Here is a 15896-nt window from a genome sequence, read left to right on the forward strand (position 1 = left end):
CAACAGAATATGCAGAGTAGGAAAAAAATAGAACTTTTAAAAGCTTTTTAAAAAAAAAATTAAAAAAACATACAAACTTTAGAATTATCTTTGCTTAACTCTGATTTACTCAAGTTGCCAAGTATACTGGTAACATGGGCTGTCTCTGCACTTTTTTGGAATGTATTTGCTGCAAGTCCAATTATGTTTCAAACAAGACTGGCACTTAAGCTCTTTCCTTCCAGGAATGCCACATCAGTCAGTCCTGGCAGTCCTTGGGACTGCCATGTGAACATGAAGTGCCCTAAATTTGAATTTGTGTTAATCACATAAACAACCTTTAACCTCCTGTCTCACAGGCAAATTGGCATTTGTCCCAGAACTATTAGTGCAGAATTATTTCCTCTTACCTGTCAGTTGCCTAGAAAGCAGACTAGTCACTAGCTGGGCAGGAATCGGAAGGGTCCTCCTATCAGCAACTTCCTGCAGATCTTTCGCATTCTCTGTCTCTGAGGATCTACCAAGTTCCTGCAGTTGTCATGGTCACCCTTGGTTCGCCAGCAAGTAGAGCCTGCTGCTCAGTTCTCTGGCCTGGCTGTAGAAGTAGTGATAAAAGCTGTTGTAACTTATTTTGGTCTTTATTTAAAAAAAAAAAAAAAAAAAAAAGGCATCAGAAACTGCACAGCTTTGCAGTGACCTGGGAATACGGAGGGGTTTATGCCTAACCCCTGAATGAACGTAAACGTGTTAGATGCCTGTACAAACAAGTAGACGAGGGAATGATGGGGTGACAGGTGTATTCACTGGCCTGGGACATGTGGACCGAGCACCACGCTCAAGTCCCATGACTCAGCGGGAAGATCTGCCCCCTTGCCACCACCAGTGTAATAGCCAGGTACTAGTCTAGCTAGCCTCCCCAGCTCCAGAGCACTCCAGTAAGAACAGGACAACCAATACAAAGATCAAAAAGCGACAGCAGTGTTGTCCCTCTCTCCCGTCCTCCCTGATAAAATATTTGGTGAAGGCTACGGGAGATAGAGGCAGCATCTACAGCATATAACAGTAAATACAACACACAGTCGCGATTTCCACACCACCACCCACAAGGTACGTCACTCACAAATGGGAATGAAAGAAAAAGGGCAACATATATGGATTTCTACCCAGGCTCAAGGCTTTACAAGTCTGTGCAGTAAATCTTGCGTATATATGAGATAACATGATAGTAATACTGCAGTGAAGGAGATGGGGATGGGTGGATGGAGGAAGCCAGGCGGCCGTAAAACTATCTAAGCATTGGCTTACCTTCAGGCCATGCTTTTCTGCTACAAGTTGTTAAACTTTTTCCTTTCAGGAGAGCTGCGCAGCTGCCTTTCTGAGATGGAAGAAGGAGTATTTGGCAGTCAGTGACCGGACTGACACGGTGGCTCCTTCACTGCGGTGCAGTCCATCTTTTGCTCTTTTCTGGGCACAGCACTGCCTGATCAAGTGAGAGTGGGAGGTCAGTGAGCAGGAGCTCCCGTTGGTCCCTTTCTGTAGGCTGTTCAGGTGGCGCATCCCACTCTCCTCACTGGCCTCTCCTGGCACTGGAGGAATTAGCAATCCTGTGTCATGGACAAAGGAAGTCCTGCAGAAAGATGAAGCAAAAACCAAGAAGAGTTTGAAAAGCCTTAAGCAGCCAGTTGTTGCCCTTCAGTTCCTCGCAGGCAGCTATTTTGGTGGCTGCCACAATGACCAGGAATTGCTACTGCAGGAGTAATCCCGCTCCCTCACTTCTCAGGCAGTGGAATTACTCAGTGCCAAGATCAGTGGTGTTTCCGTTCTCTGAGGGACCATGGTGGGCTCCAAACTCCTACACATGGTACCAGTGGAATTATATGAATATTGTCCCTCCTTCTAGAGCCCACAGCAACCATCAGCCCTTTCCATCACTGTGGGCCAAGGGGTGTTTCCCCAGGGTACTTCACCCAGTTCCTAGTCCTCCCACTCTTCAGTTGCCCTGCTCCTTGCCTTTTCAAGCAACTGTTTGTAAAAGACTGATTGTGATTCAGCAGGAGACCACTTTTCTGGTGGTCTTGCAAGCTCTAGACTCGGTGCCCCAGCATCAAAGGAGGAAGTGTTTTTATAGAGGAAACTTGTTAGCACCAGAGAGGAAAGAAGGACAATAACCTATTTGAATCTGAGAAAACTGGGGCAACTGGGGACTCGTTGTCTGCCAAAGCCTTTTCACTTCACAGTCATTGCCAGGACATGTGAGAGCAACTATTCAGTTCTACCACAGTCCCAGTGAGGATCTGGGACACAGAGCAGCCGCAACTTTGTGGCACCTGAGTCACTGAGCACCTGCAATTTATCCGGGCTTTGCTGGATTTGCAAATTGCAAGAATTTGCAAGAAATTTTGCAAATTTTCTACGGTCTCCGGTTTCTTGCTTGCTGTGGGACAGTGATGACTCCTTCCCTCTTTCTAGCCCCAGCTTTCGCTGAACCCAAGGAGGTGACCCGTCACTTGAGAGGCCAGAACCCCCGTCGATCCCTGCAGGGCTCAGTCTGCATGCAAGTAGGCTGGAATTCGGAGCAGTTGCAAACACATTTCTGGCATTCTTCTTGCAGTACGAGGGCCAGCACATTCAAGGGATGCCAGATCAAACCACTGCTACATTTCACATAAAAAACAAAGTGTTGTTGCTTTTACCTTTACCTTTTGCTGAGGAAAGAGCTGACTCCTGGAACCAGTGCATTCAACCTGAGATGCACCTGCCTGCGGCTCTCTCGCCCTGCAGGAGCAGGAATGCTCCAGCAGGCTGACTCAGCTGCTTCTGGATGGTCAAATGTGACTAGGAAGTACAGAACAACATCCCCTGAGACATCTTGCATGTGGGATGAACACGTGCTCGCTTCCCATCCTCCTTCCTCTTTTTCCCACCTCTCCAAAACTTTCACACCGCAATGCTCCATACCCTACCGCATCCAGCACACGGAGAGGCTGGCTGCGCACACGCATCCCACTCCGTTTGTGCGCAGGCACCCTGTCTGAATGCCCATGTGAACAGCACGTCCCATGACTCTCCAGCAGTCACTTGTGCTTTGTAGTTTAAAAGGCTGGTATGAAAGTAATCCTGTTCCCTGAAGGAAATTTGCTGGAGGTTAGAGAGCACCTCCATTTGCTGGCTTGCTCCAGGTAGCTGGCCCAGGCGAGGGGGTGACAAGGGCCTACCAGGCAGGATCACCAGAACATTGCTCTGGAACCAGCACTGCACACAGGTCACAGGTATCAGGTGGAGCTAACACACCTGTATGTTCCCACCTGTGCAAAGTCTCTCCTGCTTTCAGCATCAGTGCCCCAGACTGAAGCCCCACACTCACTTTTCGTGGACTGGATGCAAAACGGTTCATAAAACTTTCTGGCTCCTCGGGCAGGGAAGAAGGACCCACAAATCTGAATCTGCAAGTGCAAAATGCTGGAAAGGAAAGGAGAGAAGGAGGTAAAGACAGGGCAAATATCTGAACCATGACTTTTGTTACTTCTGCGAAATAATTTTTTTTTCTCATTTTCTTTTTTCCTCAAAAAAAAACCCAAAAGCAGGCAGCAGAACACTGCCTGTCAAGTTTTGACCCAATCGCTTTGTGCAATAGTATTGAAGAAAGGAAAGATTAAGATGTTACTAAACTCACCCAGCACACCCACTACTAATCCTCTACTGGGGTACAGTGCCCCCATTCCTTTCCCCTGACAAACCTTCCTGATGAGTTTCTGTCTTCACACCCAGGCTGACTTCTGCACCCTGATCTCCAAACAGTGACCTCATTGCGTTGTTCAGCTGGTGAGAAACTACAGTAAAATGGGAGAGGTAAACAAAGAGGGGGGAGCTAATGGCCAGAAGATTTAGGAGGTAGAATCTCCTCCTTACTATCCTGCTTCCATTGTGCGCCTGAGCTTGAGAAAGTGCAAGCTGAGCCTCAACAAGCTCTTTTCTGTGCTGGTTCCTCTGGAAACTCAGCCCAGCCCTCCAGATGGTGGCTCAGGACAACTAGCCTGCAAGTTACATGCCCACTAGCACTAGACGCATGCTCCCATCACTGCTACAGATCCCATAGAGTTAGTGCTGGAATTCACACACCTTCTGCAGCAAGAGCTCTTCGTTCCCTGACCAACTGGCTCATCAACATATAAATATTAAAAACAAAAGCCTGTATTGTCACAGAGCTGAATTTGTATCGGCTCCATGCAGCCAGCAGTGTGTCTACCACTAGCTGAGCTGTAGTTCATGCTCACACTGAGCATGAGAAATAGCATTAACAGCGCTCTGCTTACGAGGAGTATGTTCAATGTCACTACACAATGCAGCCTTCAATATCGTCCTTTGGGACGTGTTTCAAAGTGTCACCCCGTTCCTGACCCTGACAGATACCTCCAGGTCCTGGCCAGCAGCAGCTCAACTCACATTTGTCTTCCCAGACACTCAGTAAACACCTTTGTGTCCTTTTTCTTTAGAGGAAGGGGTCTCGCTGAGCTCACCCTGAAATATATCACCGTGGACAAAAGGGCTGAAAGGTTAAGGAGCTCCAGGGGGTAGTTCAGCAGAGAGCTGGGAGCCAGGCGCCTGCCAGAACCAAAGCTATAAAGGCAAAGAGGGACTAGGAACTGCATCTGACACGGATGCTGCAGGTCCTGCCTCACCTCCCACAAGCCCTGGGATAAGAAGAAGATGCTGGGGCTCCGGTCGTGGCCTTGCTCGCTTTTCCTCCTCTTACTTCTGCTCTCTGCCAGCGTTCAGACTGTGTCCTTACCAGGACAGAGGCTACAGGTAGGCAAGGCTGGGAGAGAGCTGAGGGAGGTTTCAGGAGTGGAGGGGCAATTTGGGGAGGTGTTTGAACCCGGAGTGAGTGGCGGTCCCAAATTCCAGCTACTGGAGGCTGCTGTCTATTCTCACTGCTCCCTCCCATTCAATTCAACAGCCTCAGCTCTAGGGTGACTGTATCTTTATAAGCCAGCTCCTAAGGAGCACTGGCATTACAAGACAGCAGACAGACAAAAGCTTTTCAGTGCTCTCTGCTCTGGGGGCAGGCTGGCTGTGGAACTCCACACGTTGCCTGCAGCAGCTTTTAACAGTAAGGAGACTGATCCTGTCTAACTCCGCCCTGCGTCAGCAGCCACCAGAAATTACAGTCATGTCCCTCACCATGTTCAGCGCCTGGTTCTGACATTTCAGAGGGAAGGTGCATCCTGTTAGGCTGTGATTTTCACTCCAGAGCTCAGTACTACCCCTCAGTAGCCCCTCTTTAAGGCAAAAAACCCCTCTCAGGATGCCAGCTAAGGGTTTCTTCACTTGGGTAAATCTTTTTATCTTCAGTGATTACAGCAATAATACTTTTGGCTTTCAAATCTACCCAGCTCCCTTCTACTCAAACCCTAACCTGAGCTCCAACACCTTGCCTTCACATCACCCTGGGAAAGTTACAGGGAAGTAGTTAGGACGTGAACTAAAATCACAAGACTGATCGTGCTATGACTCACCGCTTTCACTCCTCGCTGAAGATGCCATGTCCGCTTCAATTAACTTGCTACTGAAAAGAGCTGCACGAAAGCATCTTCAGCCTTAGCTCAGCACCCACGTGAGGGACAGATGTGGAATGGCTACTGCAGACTTCTTCCCTGGGCAGCCACGCCAGGCTTCCACTGCGCCCAGTGCACCTCCCAATCCCTGTCTCCCTGCAGCCGGAGGCTGCCAGCAGCGTTGGGGGTGCACAATCAGCATGTGCCTGCCTGCGCAGATAACCTAAAGATTTCCCAGCAGATGGGGAGTCCCCCTTCCTCACACCTGCTCTGCTTAAGCCTCCCCCTCAGCTTTAGCAGCAGGTATTTGGGGGAGGTCTGTCCTCCCCACCAGCCCTCTGGAAGAAAAGAAATGCCACACAGCAGCCTGAGCACACTGAGGTGCTCAGCATTGGCAAAAGGAGCAAGGACTGAAAGCCTGTTACTTTCTGAGTACCGAGGAGTGGGGGCCACGGATGTGATTTGATGGGAGCAGGGCAATCTGCACGCAGGCAGAGGCTCACAGCAGCTGCCTGCCTGTCCTTTTGGACAGGAAAATCATTTCAGACTGCAAGAGCTGCTGGTCTAGCCCTTCCCTGTGTGTGGATGCAATGCCACAGGCACAGTGTCTGTGTGTAGGCATCACTTTATGTCCTGCCCCAGCCCTAAGGAAGGTGTGGGCAGTGGGGTACAAGGGGATACAATGCTTACCACCAGGAGCACAGGCAACTCTACTCTCACCCCCCTCTCTTCTCTGTTTATCCCAGATGCTCCTTTCCCAGCTGCTGCCCCTGGAGTCTGAGTCCACGCTGACTGAAGAAGACACAAAGGAGGGGTCCGGCTTTGGCCCTCAGTTGCTCTCCTCCACACTCCCCTTCCTCCCATCTGAGGCTAGAGCTGCCCGCCTCTCTCTCTGGCGAAAGACCCTCGCCAGTCGCAAGTGGGCACTGCCTGGAGATTGGGCCTGGAAGGCCGTGCCCAGAGGCTGCTTTGGGCTGAAACTGGACCGGATTGGGACCTTCAGTGGTTTGGGGTGTTAGCCTTGGAAGGGCTCCGAGGCGAGAGCACGCAGCAAGGGCTCAAACAAGCAGGCAGGGAAGAAGTAAGGGGAGACGAGAGGACGGATGGTGGGGAGGGCCAGGAGCGGGGGGACAGGGCAGCGGGGCAGGCTATGGGGCCACCACCTGCCTGCAGCCAGGGCAAAGGCGAGGACGCGGGACCACCGGTGCCACCGGGGTCGTGCTGGGGGCCCGGCCAGGGCACAGGAGCAGCGGGCAGGCTGCACGCCGCTCTGCGGCTCACCAGCCCTGCTTCTCCACAGCCGGAGGCGGCCCAGGCGTCCGCAGTGCCGGCTTGGGAACCAGCAGGGCACGGCCGGCGGCTGAAGCCATGAAGCTTCTGCCCCGAAGGACAGCGGCAGCGGTGGGGAAGAAGCGCTACGAGGAAGAGCTGCTCGGCCCTGCGGCTCCCCGTCGGCCGCACGACCCCTGCTCTGCCGACAGCCCCCCTCCCGCCTCTCCATGCTTGAGGACTCGCTTGCTAATTAAACAGAGCTGTATTATTAATTTCTGCATCCGCGCTCGGCGGCAGCGTCTCCGCTAGGCGGTCGTGGCTGCCCCCGGGGCCGGGGGGGGGCGTATGGATGCGAGAGGCTGGTAGCGTGGGCAGGCCGGGAGATGGCAGCAGAGCCCACCGCCCCCGGCCCCACGCTGGGTGCGCGCCGCCATTCCGGGTGGGCCGGGCGGCACGCGCGGCTGCAGCGCCGTGCTGCTGGGGCAACGGCGGCGGGCGGGGGGGCGGGGGAGTTATCGACTGCGGGCGCGGGGGCAGAGGGGCCGCGTTGGCTCATCCCGGCCGTACATCTGCCTCCCCGGCACAGGGCGCCCGGCGCTGCGGTGTTTCCCGAGCAAACACAGGGGCCTCCCGTTTGTGCAGAAGCTGCCCCCGAGAGCGCCCGCCGCCCGCCTCTTGGCGGGCTGGGGCACCGTGAACCCCGGCATGGGCTCGCACCCCTGCCGCTGTACCACGAGTGCCATCGTCTCCTGGCCTTTAAGAAAAGGTCGTAACCCCGGCAGGGTCTAAACTTAGCCGCCGGCCCTTCAGCGGCACTGGGAATAGCAGCGGTGTAAGGAGAGTTGGGTTACGTTCGAGCTGCGTGACCCCTCTGCTCCCCGCCCCGGTACCTGCGTGGCTCCCCCAGCCCGCTCCTCCCTCCTTATCCTCAAAGCCCTGCTGGAACCCTCTCAGCTGAACAGCCGGCTCCCACCACCTCCTGCCAGCACGGGCCTGCATCCCCACCGTTCCCACATCTTCCTCCGGGGACCCCCCTCCCCAAGGGACAGCGGCTTTAGGTCACGCTCTGGGCCTTGTGCCTAAGGCGGGTCCGTCCCGCTGCACCTGGGCTGCGCAAGCCCTGCGCCAAGCCGGGGGCGATGCAGCCCGGCGCAGCTCAGTGATGGAGCCCAGCATACGGGGCAGCGAGCTGGGCAGAAGCAGCAGCCATGCAGGGAGCCGGCGAAGGCGGGCCGAGGCGGCGGAGGCAGGCCGGCAGACGGGCAGGATTTCCGCCGTCACGTCCCGCGGGTAGCGGCAGTGCCGCAGTGCCTCGTTAAGATGGTGCTCACGCTGCGGCGCATGGCGTGCCGGGGAAGCGGCCGGGCCGGCGGCCCCATCCAAAGCACGGCTGGCTAAACCCACCCAGGGGAGCCAAAGACAGGCGGGAGGGGGTGTCCCCAGCCTGGGGGCGGGACAGCTCCCAGCCAGCGCCCGCTGCCTCGCCTGGGGACCCACTGTTCCCTCGGAGTGTCCCCAGCATCCCTGCAGACCCTTTACCCTCGCCGCCATGCTGGGGGAGCAGGGGGGCTGGGAGAGAGGCCCAGGCTGCAGCCGGGCTGGTGGGGACTCTCCTTTGTCACCAAGTGAAAGCAGTGCACGCTGTTCCCCGGAGCGCTGGTGGCAGCGAGCCCCGAAGAGGCAGCCCCTCATCGGCCATCACCGGGGGGGCCCTTCCCGCCTCCCCAAGCAGGGGCTCCGCCGCCCTTCCCCACCCTGGGGATCCCACCACCACCACCGCAGGGCGAGGACCGGCTTCCTCCAGGAGCGGGGCATCTCTCATCACCACCACCACCGCCGCCGCCCAGGGGTGGCTCAGAGGGAAGATGCAGAGCGCACCCCCAGCCCCGTTGCTGACCCTCCACTCACGACACGAGGCCTTTGTTGGGGGGGGGGGGGGGGCTGGGGGGGGCAATCGAGGCAGCCGCACCCGCACCGCGGGCGCACGTAGCCCGGCCCGGCCCCCGCGCTCCCATTCGGTGCCGGTCCGGCGGGGCGGGCCCCAGCCCTTCCCCTCCGCGGCTATAAAGGGCGGCGGAGCGCCACTGCGCCACCTTCTCACTGCGCGGCGGAGGGGGTTAGAGGCAGCAGGTAACGGGCGGGGGGCGGCGGCGCGCGCGGGGGGGGGGGGGGGAAGGCTATGCGGAGGAGAAGGGGGGGGGGGACGGATGGACCCCCGCACCTGGGGGAGGGCCGGGCAGCAACCCCCGGGCGGGCGGAGCGGGGCCACATGGCGGGGCCCGCGGGCACAAAGACGATGCGCAGCGGTGCGCTTCAAGATGGAGGCGGCGGGGGCGGAGGGGGGGGGGGGGGAGCGGTGAGGCGATGGACGGGGGGGTGATGCAGAGTGTAGAGTGGGCGGGTAAGCGTCGCGGGGCGGGGAGGGGGAGATCGCCGGAGGGGGCGGGTTCTCCTCCTTCCCCCCAGCCCCCCGCCGCCGGCGGTGGGCGAGATGTGAACGGTGCCCGAGGCAGACCGGCAGGCGAAGCGCGGCTGCTGGGGGCGGTGGCCGGTTCCCAGCTTCCTCCCCCGTCCCCGCTCCCGTCGCCTCATCGGCGGTTTCTGCCCGCAGGAACATCCCTAAGAGACGGAAGATGGTGAAAGTCGGAGTCAACGGGTGAGTGCCGGGGCCGGGTTGTGGCACCGAGCGGCTGCGGGGCGGGGTGTGGGTGTGAGGGAAGCGGGGGGGGGGGGGACGACGGACGGACACAAGGTCGCCTCAAGGGCGCGGGGGTGATGGGGAGTGGGAGCTGTGCACCCCGCCGATCCCTCTCTACTGTCGCCCCTAATGCCGGGCTGAGGGGCTGGGGTAGGGCGAGCTGCTGAGTCACTTCCCCCTGCAGATTCGGGGTGAGTCACCCCGGAAGCGCCGCTACTGCCCGCCTGCCCCGGCCCCCCTCACCACTCGGTCTCTGCACCCCGCCGGCAGGTTGCGGCCCCCAACGAAAGGTCGCCCGGTGGATCGTGTGTCGGTGGCGGCGCGGGGGAAGTGACCTTCTCCGGCTGGGCCGAGGAGTAACCGGATCCCCGGGGCCCTCAGTAAATTTAGCGCTTGACCTTTCCGGTGTGGGGGTCCTTAATATTTAACCGAGGCGCCTCGGCCTTTGGACAGGGCTGCTGGGCTCCCTCCCACCCCGCCGGGTGGGGAGCGGCAGATGATCCCGAGGGAAGGCAGCCGGCTGTGCCCAGCCCAGCAGGTTCCCTTTTGCTCCTCCTCATCCATGTCTGTCTCTCCCCAGATTTGGCCGCATCGGCCGCCTGGTCACCCGGGCTGCTGTCCTCTCTGGCAAAGTCCAAGTGGTGGCCATCAACGATCCCTTCATTGATCTGAATTACATGGTGAGTTGCCTTGTAGTGCCCCCTCCGGGCTTTTCTGAGTAGGGCTTCTCTGGCTCTGTTCTAGTAGCTTCCCAGGAAAACCGTGTGTGGGGTAGAGGCACAGGGCTGGGAGGTTTGGCAGAGCCAAGTACAGCACTGTGGTTGGACAAGGTCACTGAGGGAGGTGAGGAGCTGAGACTGTGTTATAGGCAGAGCGAGGGTTGGGAAGATGGCAGACTGGGGTGCTTGACTTTCCCGTTTCTTTCCTTGCTAGGTTTACATGTTCAAATATGACTCTACTCATGGTCACTTCCGTGGCACTGTCAAGGCTGAGAATGGGAAACTCGTGATTAACGGGAATGCTATCACCATCTTCCAGGAGTACGTATCTCTCTCCCTCTTGCCCCTCTGGAGGATGAAAGCGGGTGTCTCACAGAGCAGCTCTTACATTTTTTTTGTCCCTCCTCAGGCGTGACCCCAGCAACATCAAGTGGGCAGATGCTGGTGCTGAATATGTTGTGGAGTCCACTGGTGTCTTCACCACCATGGAAAAGGCTGGGGTGAGTATGCCACAGTGGCACACGGGAGAAGACATACTGCTGCTCCTGCTTGTGGGGTACATCACCATGTACAGAGTTGCTCAAGACGGGATAGACGTGGGGCTGGGAGGGAGAAGAGATTGTCTGAAATGAGCTGTTGGGAGGATTCTGGTTTATCTAATCTTCTCTTTTTTTCAGGCTCATCTGAAGGGTGGCGCTAAGCGTGTTGTCATCTCTGCTCCCTCAGCTGATGCTCCCATGTTTGTGATGGGTGTCAACCATGACAAGTATGACAAGTCTCTGAAAATTGTCAGGTAAGGAGAGAGGAAGATGTTCTCTGGCGTGGAGCTCTCCCCAGCTGTGTGGGATCTCATCTCACCTTTACAGATATGTTGCCTCTAGCTGATGAGCCTTCCTCTCTTTCCCAGCAATGCCTCTTGCACTACTAACTGCCTGGCGCCCTTGGCCAAGGTCATCCATGACAACTTTGGCATTGTGGAGGGTCTTATGGTAAGTCTGGAGCTTGCAGGTCAGGCGGATGCCCCATCCCCAGGTCCTTACGTGAGAGGAAAAGCATCTGTATTCCCTGTGTCCTTTGGGATGGGGAGGAGGTGCCTGGGATGCTTTTTCTGGAGAGGATTGGATGCGTTCTTATCCTGTGCCCTCTTTCGCTAGACCACTGTCCATGCCATCACAGCCACACAGAAGACAGTGGATGGGCCCTCTGGGAAGCTGTGGAGGGATGGCAGAGGTGCTGCCCAGAACATTATCCCAGCATCTACTGGGGCTGCTAAGGCTGTGGGAAAAGTCATCCCTGAGCTTAATGGGTGAGTGTTGTCCTTCTTGGGTGTCAAGAAGAGGTAGCTGGTGCCTGGCCAGCTCTGACCCATTCCTAGTGGAATGGAGGGCTGGCAGAGGGGTTCTGGGTGCTGTTCTCTGCTGACTCACGTTGCTCACAGGAAACTTACCGGAATGGCTTTCCGTGTGCCAACCCCCAATGTCTCTGTTGTGGACCTGACCTGCCGTCTGGAGAAACCAGTAAGTGTTGTTGACAAGGCCCTAAGAACTTCCAGACCTGCCCCTGCTTCCTCTAAACTCCATCTTGCACCTGGAATTACCCTCTCTGCACTTGTCTCTTCACTAAGATTTGGTATTTGTGAAAATAGTACTTGCTGTGGTGCTCCCATGTGTCTCTCCTCCCTTCCCCTCCCCCCAGCGGACATTTTGTGTGAGTTGGGATCTGACGATCTTAAATTCTTCTCCTCTCAGGCCAAGTATGATGACATTAAGAGGGTAGTGAAGGCTGCTGCTGATGGGCCACTGAAGGGCATCCTGGCATACACAGAGGACCAGGTAAGTAACTCCTCCTAGTCTCTTGGCTTGTGGTTATTTGCCCTTCCCTGATTTTTCTGATGGTAGCAGCCTTGCTGGGATCCTGGTTTGGTCACTTCTGGCTGGTGGGTGACCATGTGTTATTTCCTCTCTGTTCCAGGTTGTCTCCTGTGACTTCAATGGTGACAGCCATTCCTCCACCTTTGATGCGGGTGCTGGCATTGCACTGAATGACCATTTTGTCAAGCTGGTTTCCTGGTAGGCACAGCCTGGGGGGAGGTGCTGGGGGACACTTGGGCTGGCTCAGACAAGTTAGTTGGTTCTGGCTGGCGATGCAGGGTGATATATCGAGCCCTGCTGAGTACGGTGGCTCCAACTTGTAATGGTCTTCGGAGCAAGATTGCTTCTTAGCGAAAATTAGCCTGCTTCTTCCGTTGTTGGAGGGTGGCTGGAATGTTTCCTGCTTTCTTTACTGGAAGTGGATGAGAAGCTACCTGGTTCAGTTGTGTCGTGTGGGGCAGGGGAGCAGGAACAGTGGAGGAAGGGATGCAAGAAATGGGTCAGTACTGATAGCGCACTTCTGTTTCTGTCCCCAGGTATGATAACGAGTATGGATACAGCAACCGTGTTGTTGACTTGATGGTCCACATGGCATCCAAGGAGTAAGCCGAGCACGCAGCCCCCCTGCTGCCTAGGGAAGCAGGACTCTCCTTCATTGGAGCCCCTGCCCTTGTTCACCACCGCTTAGCTCTGCATCCTGCAGTGAGAGGCCAGTTCTGTTCCCTTGTCTCCCCCACTCCTCCAACTTCTCCCCGAGCCTGGGGGAGGTGGAGAGGCTGATAGAAACTGATCTGTTTGTGTACCACCTTACATCAATAAAAGTGATCACCATCTGAAATGCCTTGTCTGTCAGTGGGAAATGGGAGAAAGTGGGGGGGGGCGTGTAATGAGCAAATGTTGGTGCTTTAAGATGGGCCCTGCCAGCCTGGCTGCGACTGCTGGGGCCAGTGCTTCGAAGTGCTATGCAGACACCGTGGTGAGGCTGTGAACCCAGGTGGCAGGCACATGGGAAATGCCAGAAGAGCTGTTTGGACATCTTGGAAGGGTGCTCTGCTGTAATAGCTGACTTGTAGAGAGCAGCAAGAGCCCATCTGCTGAGTGCTGGCTGCAGTGAGCAGAGCTCTGGTATGCAGACTGGTGAGCTACCTCTGCCAGGTGCAGGAGGCAAGACTACTGCCTGTGAGCCAAAATAAGGTGTGGCGCAGGGCTTTGCTTGCAGGACTGCTGTGTGGTAGAGTGGAAGGCAGCTCTGCTGTTCCATCCATCTCCCAGCTCTCTAGATTTGCATGTCTGATGGGTGTATGCAGAATAAAGTGTTGAGCAGATGCCTTTTTTTGCGTTTGGCTTGGCAAAGGGGCACAAGAAACAGGAATTATTTCTTTTCCTTCACCCTGCCTTAGTAGAAATGTTAGAAGGAGGATTTCTTCGTTTGCTTTTACCTTTTAAAACGAATCAGCTTGCCCTAGAGGAAATGGCTGCCTAGGGACGTGTCAGAGGCCAGTGTTACCATGGTGGTAGCTAGTCTTAATTCTGGCTTAATTCTATGCAGAAGGAGGGGCAGCTGCAGTTAAGCTCCTGAGCAGCAAATCTCTGCAAGGTGAGTGTCAGTCCTCTGACAGGGACTGCGTTACCTCCTAGAAGCACAAATGCTGCCAGGCAGGGGCTGAGCCTCCTGTGACCTATGAGCACTAGTGTAGATAAACGATGCGCTGCACAAAATTGTGTGGCCTCTCCATTTTTAGTGACTCAATTTACTTTCTCAGGGTGATGTGTCATTCTCTCCCTGGCAGGCAGGGCTGGAGCTGTTGTCTGGGCCACAACTGCTTCAGACCCTGATCTGCAGCAAGGATGTAAGCTGGAGGGCTTAAGCTCCTGGGATCAAGGTATGCTGGACATAGTTTCCTGGAGCTGCTTATCTCCGGCAGTTGGGCTGCGTAAAAATTAAATGTTTACTGGACTAGAGGGCAATGACTCAAAATTGCTTTGCAAAGAGTAAAAGTTTAAATAACCTGCCTCTGGACAGGAGCTGGGACTCTGAGCAGCTTATTGGGACAAGCAGCAACACCTGGCTTACCCCACAAATGGCCCCATAGGAGCTTTAGGTAACTCTGGGGTTAAACGGGAGCTGCCTGATGCTGGGGCTAACTGGAGGCAGCCCTTGGGTTTCTGCTGGGTAGAAGTGTGGCCTGCAGGCCTGTCAGGCTTACAAATGAGTCTTGGGTTGGTCCCATCCTATCCTCGGTTGCTGTGCTTGGGTGCTTTGAAGGGCTGCCCTGTGCACTGCCGCCTGCATACTTGTGTGCGTGCCAGTGAGCTTGATAATCTGGAAGTGCAGAGAGGCCACCGAAACATCTTGTTGGGGAGCATGCCTGTTTTCCCAGGTTCAAAATATCTTTGCTTTACAGAGTTTAAAGCAGCAACATTTCAAGAAAACCCTTATATTTCCTGAGCAAGATAAGGCTGCCTGAAAATTCACCTAAAGCAGAGAGCTCTTGTTATTTGACAAGAACAAGCCCTATCCAACCTAAGATCAAATTGCTGTGCAAATGAGTAAATTCATACAACCTAGGAGGGGTGGGGTGGAGGAAGCGGTATGTGCTTTCAGACCAACAGTTGCTGGGAATGTCTCAGATAAAGGTTCACTGTGTTTTAAAATTATGATTATTTCAACCAATTTACAATCTTGCTTGAAATTCTTGAGAAAATGTGGTAGCTAGGTGAGGCAAACCAGGAATCAGATTTCAAAGCACAGTTGCTCTTGCATGGAAACAGGGAGAGCAAGTGTGGCAAATAAGTCGTACAGCCCTAGGACTGCCTGGAGGGCTTGGTTTCCTCTCACACAAGCTCCCAAAAAAAGCACAGCTCTTCTCCCAAATTCTCATTTTGCATCCAACCGGTGTGCCTGCAGATGGCACCACAGCAAGGCCCTTCCGGACAGATGGAAAAGCTAGTTCAGCGGTTAGCCTGTCCAAAAACAGCACCGCTGTCCTAAAAAAAAATAATTTTTTAAATTTTTTTAAATTTTTTTTTTTTTTGGTCAATTCAAAAAATTGACACATATGACTGCAGATGGCATTGGGAGATCTGCTGTGGCAGCTGATTCCCTCTCTGGAGAAGAGTTTTCCCCTAAGTAGGGGAGCTCTAGGTTTGCTCTTAAATCATTTCTAAGGAAAACTGATAGAAATGCCTGGTCAGGGGAGGCAGGCGCTCAGACAGACATAATGAGGTGCTTGTTCAGCAAAGGAGCTAAAAGCGATTGTGCCACTCTGCCGGGACAAACCAGCTCTAAGGGCAGCTGCAATAAGCCAGAATCCATCCCAGTTTATGAATGGCTTGCAAGGGGAAGTACAGAAAGACACTGATCCTGACCAAAGACTCAACTCCGCCTTCCTTCTCTGGCCAGGCACCAGGGCTCCCTGTGCTGGGCCATAGTGGGACAGGAATGCACCTGAGATATGGGTTTACTCCTTTGTAGGGCTATGCCGACACAAAGCTTTCCAGTCAACCCAAGGGACAACGTCTCTGATGGGCAGCCAACCACTTCTAGGGGTGGTAAGCTGCACGTTTTGTTTTCTTTTTTTTTAAGACAGAGAAAATTCAAGTGATGCTGCAGTATGGTAATTAGCAGTGCTGTTTGTTACAGGAGAATTCCTTTTTATGGCAACTTTGAATGTTCAGAGAAAATATTTTATACTTCATTGACATTTGCACACACTACTATGCCTGCATTACTTGTCCGAAGAAACGGCTAGTTGTCCTCAGACCACCTTTTTCCTCAAGATGTCAGCATGAAACTTCAGCA

At 54.8% G+C, this 15896-nt stretch overlaps 2 protein-coding genes across 2 annotated transcripts; both read left to right on the forward strand.

Annotated features, from left to right (window-relative positions):
* The first annotated feature begins 4686 nt into the window (after positions 1-4686).
* Positions 4687-6553, forward strand: LOC104349298 (C-type natriuretic peptide-like). The gene is made up of 2 exons (XM_009954808.1): positions 4687-4785; positions 6281-6553. The coding sequence occupies exons 1-2, from the start codon at positions 4687-4689 to the stop codon at positions 6551-6553; spliced, it is 372 nt and encodes a 123-aa protein (XP_009953110.1).
* Positions 6554-8917: 2364 nt separating this feature from the next.
* GAPDH (glyceraldehyde-3-phosphate dehydrogenase) lies at positions 8918-12932 on the forward strand. Its single transcript, XM_086478497.1, has 12 exons — positions 8918-8936; positions 9418-9462; positions 10085-10184; positions 10438-10544; positions 10633-10723; positions 10901-11016; positions 11131-11212; positions 11378-11529; positions 11662-11740; positions 11972-12055; positions 12195-12292; positions 12631-12932. Exons 2-12 carry the CDS (start codon positions 9440-9442, stop codon positions 12698-12700), a joined length of 1002 nt encoding a protein of 333 aa, XP_086334623.1. The 5' UTR covers positions 8918-8936; positions 9418-9439; the 3' UTR covers positions 12701-12932.
* Positions 12933-15896: the final 2964 nt, after the last annotated feature.

Source organism: Leptosomus discolor, chromosome 1, assembly GCF_034619465.1.
Source record: "Leptosomus discolor isolate bLepDis1 chromosome 1, bLepDis1.hap2, whole genome shotgun sequence".
Classification (NCBI taxonomy): Eukaryota; Metazoa; Chordata; class Aves; order Leptosomiformes; family Leptosomidae; genus Leptosomus; species Leptosomus discolor.

Coding starts and splice junctions, on each gene's coding strand:
- LOC104349298 (XM_009954808.1), top strand. CDS start 4,687: ATGCTGGGGCTCCGGTCGTGGCCTTGCTCGCTTTTCCTCCTCTTACTT. Junction 4,786..6,280: donor TACCAGGACAGAGGCTACAG/GTAGGCAAGGCT, acceptor TGTTTATCCCAG/ATGCTCCTTTCCCAGCTGCT.
- GAPDH (XM_086478497.1), top strand. CDS start 9,440: ATGGTGAAAGTCGGAGTCAACGG. Junction 11,530..11,661: donor GTCATCCCTGAGCTTAATGG/GTGAGTGTTGTC, acceptor CGTTGCTCACAG/GAAACTTACCGGAATGGCTT. Junction 12,293..12,630: donor TTTGTCAAGCTGGTTTCCTG/GTAGGCACAGCC, acceptor TTCTGTCCCCAG/GTATGATAACGAGTATGGAT.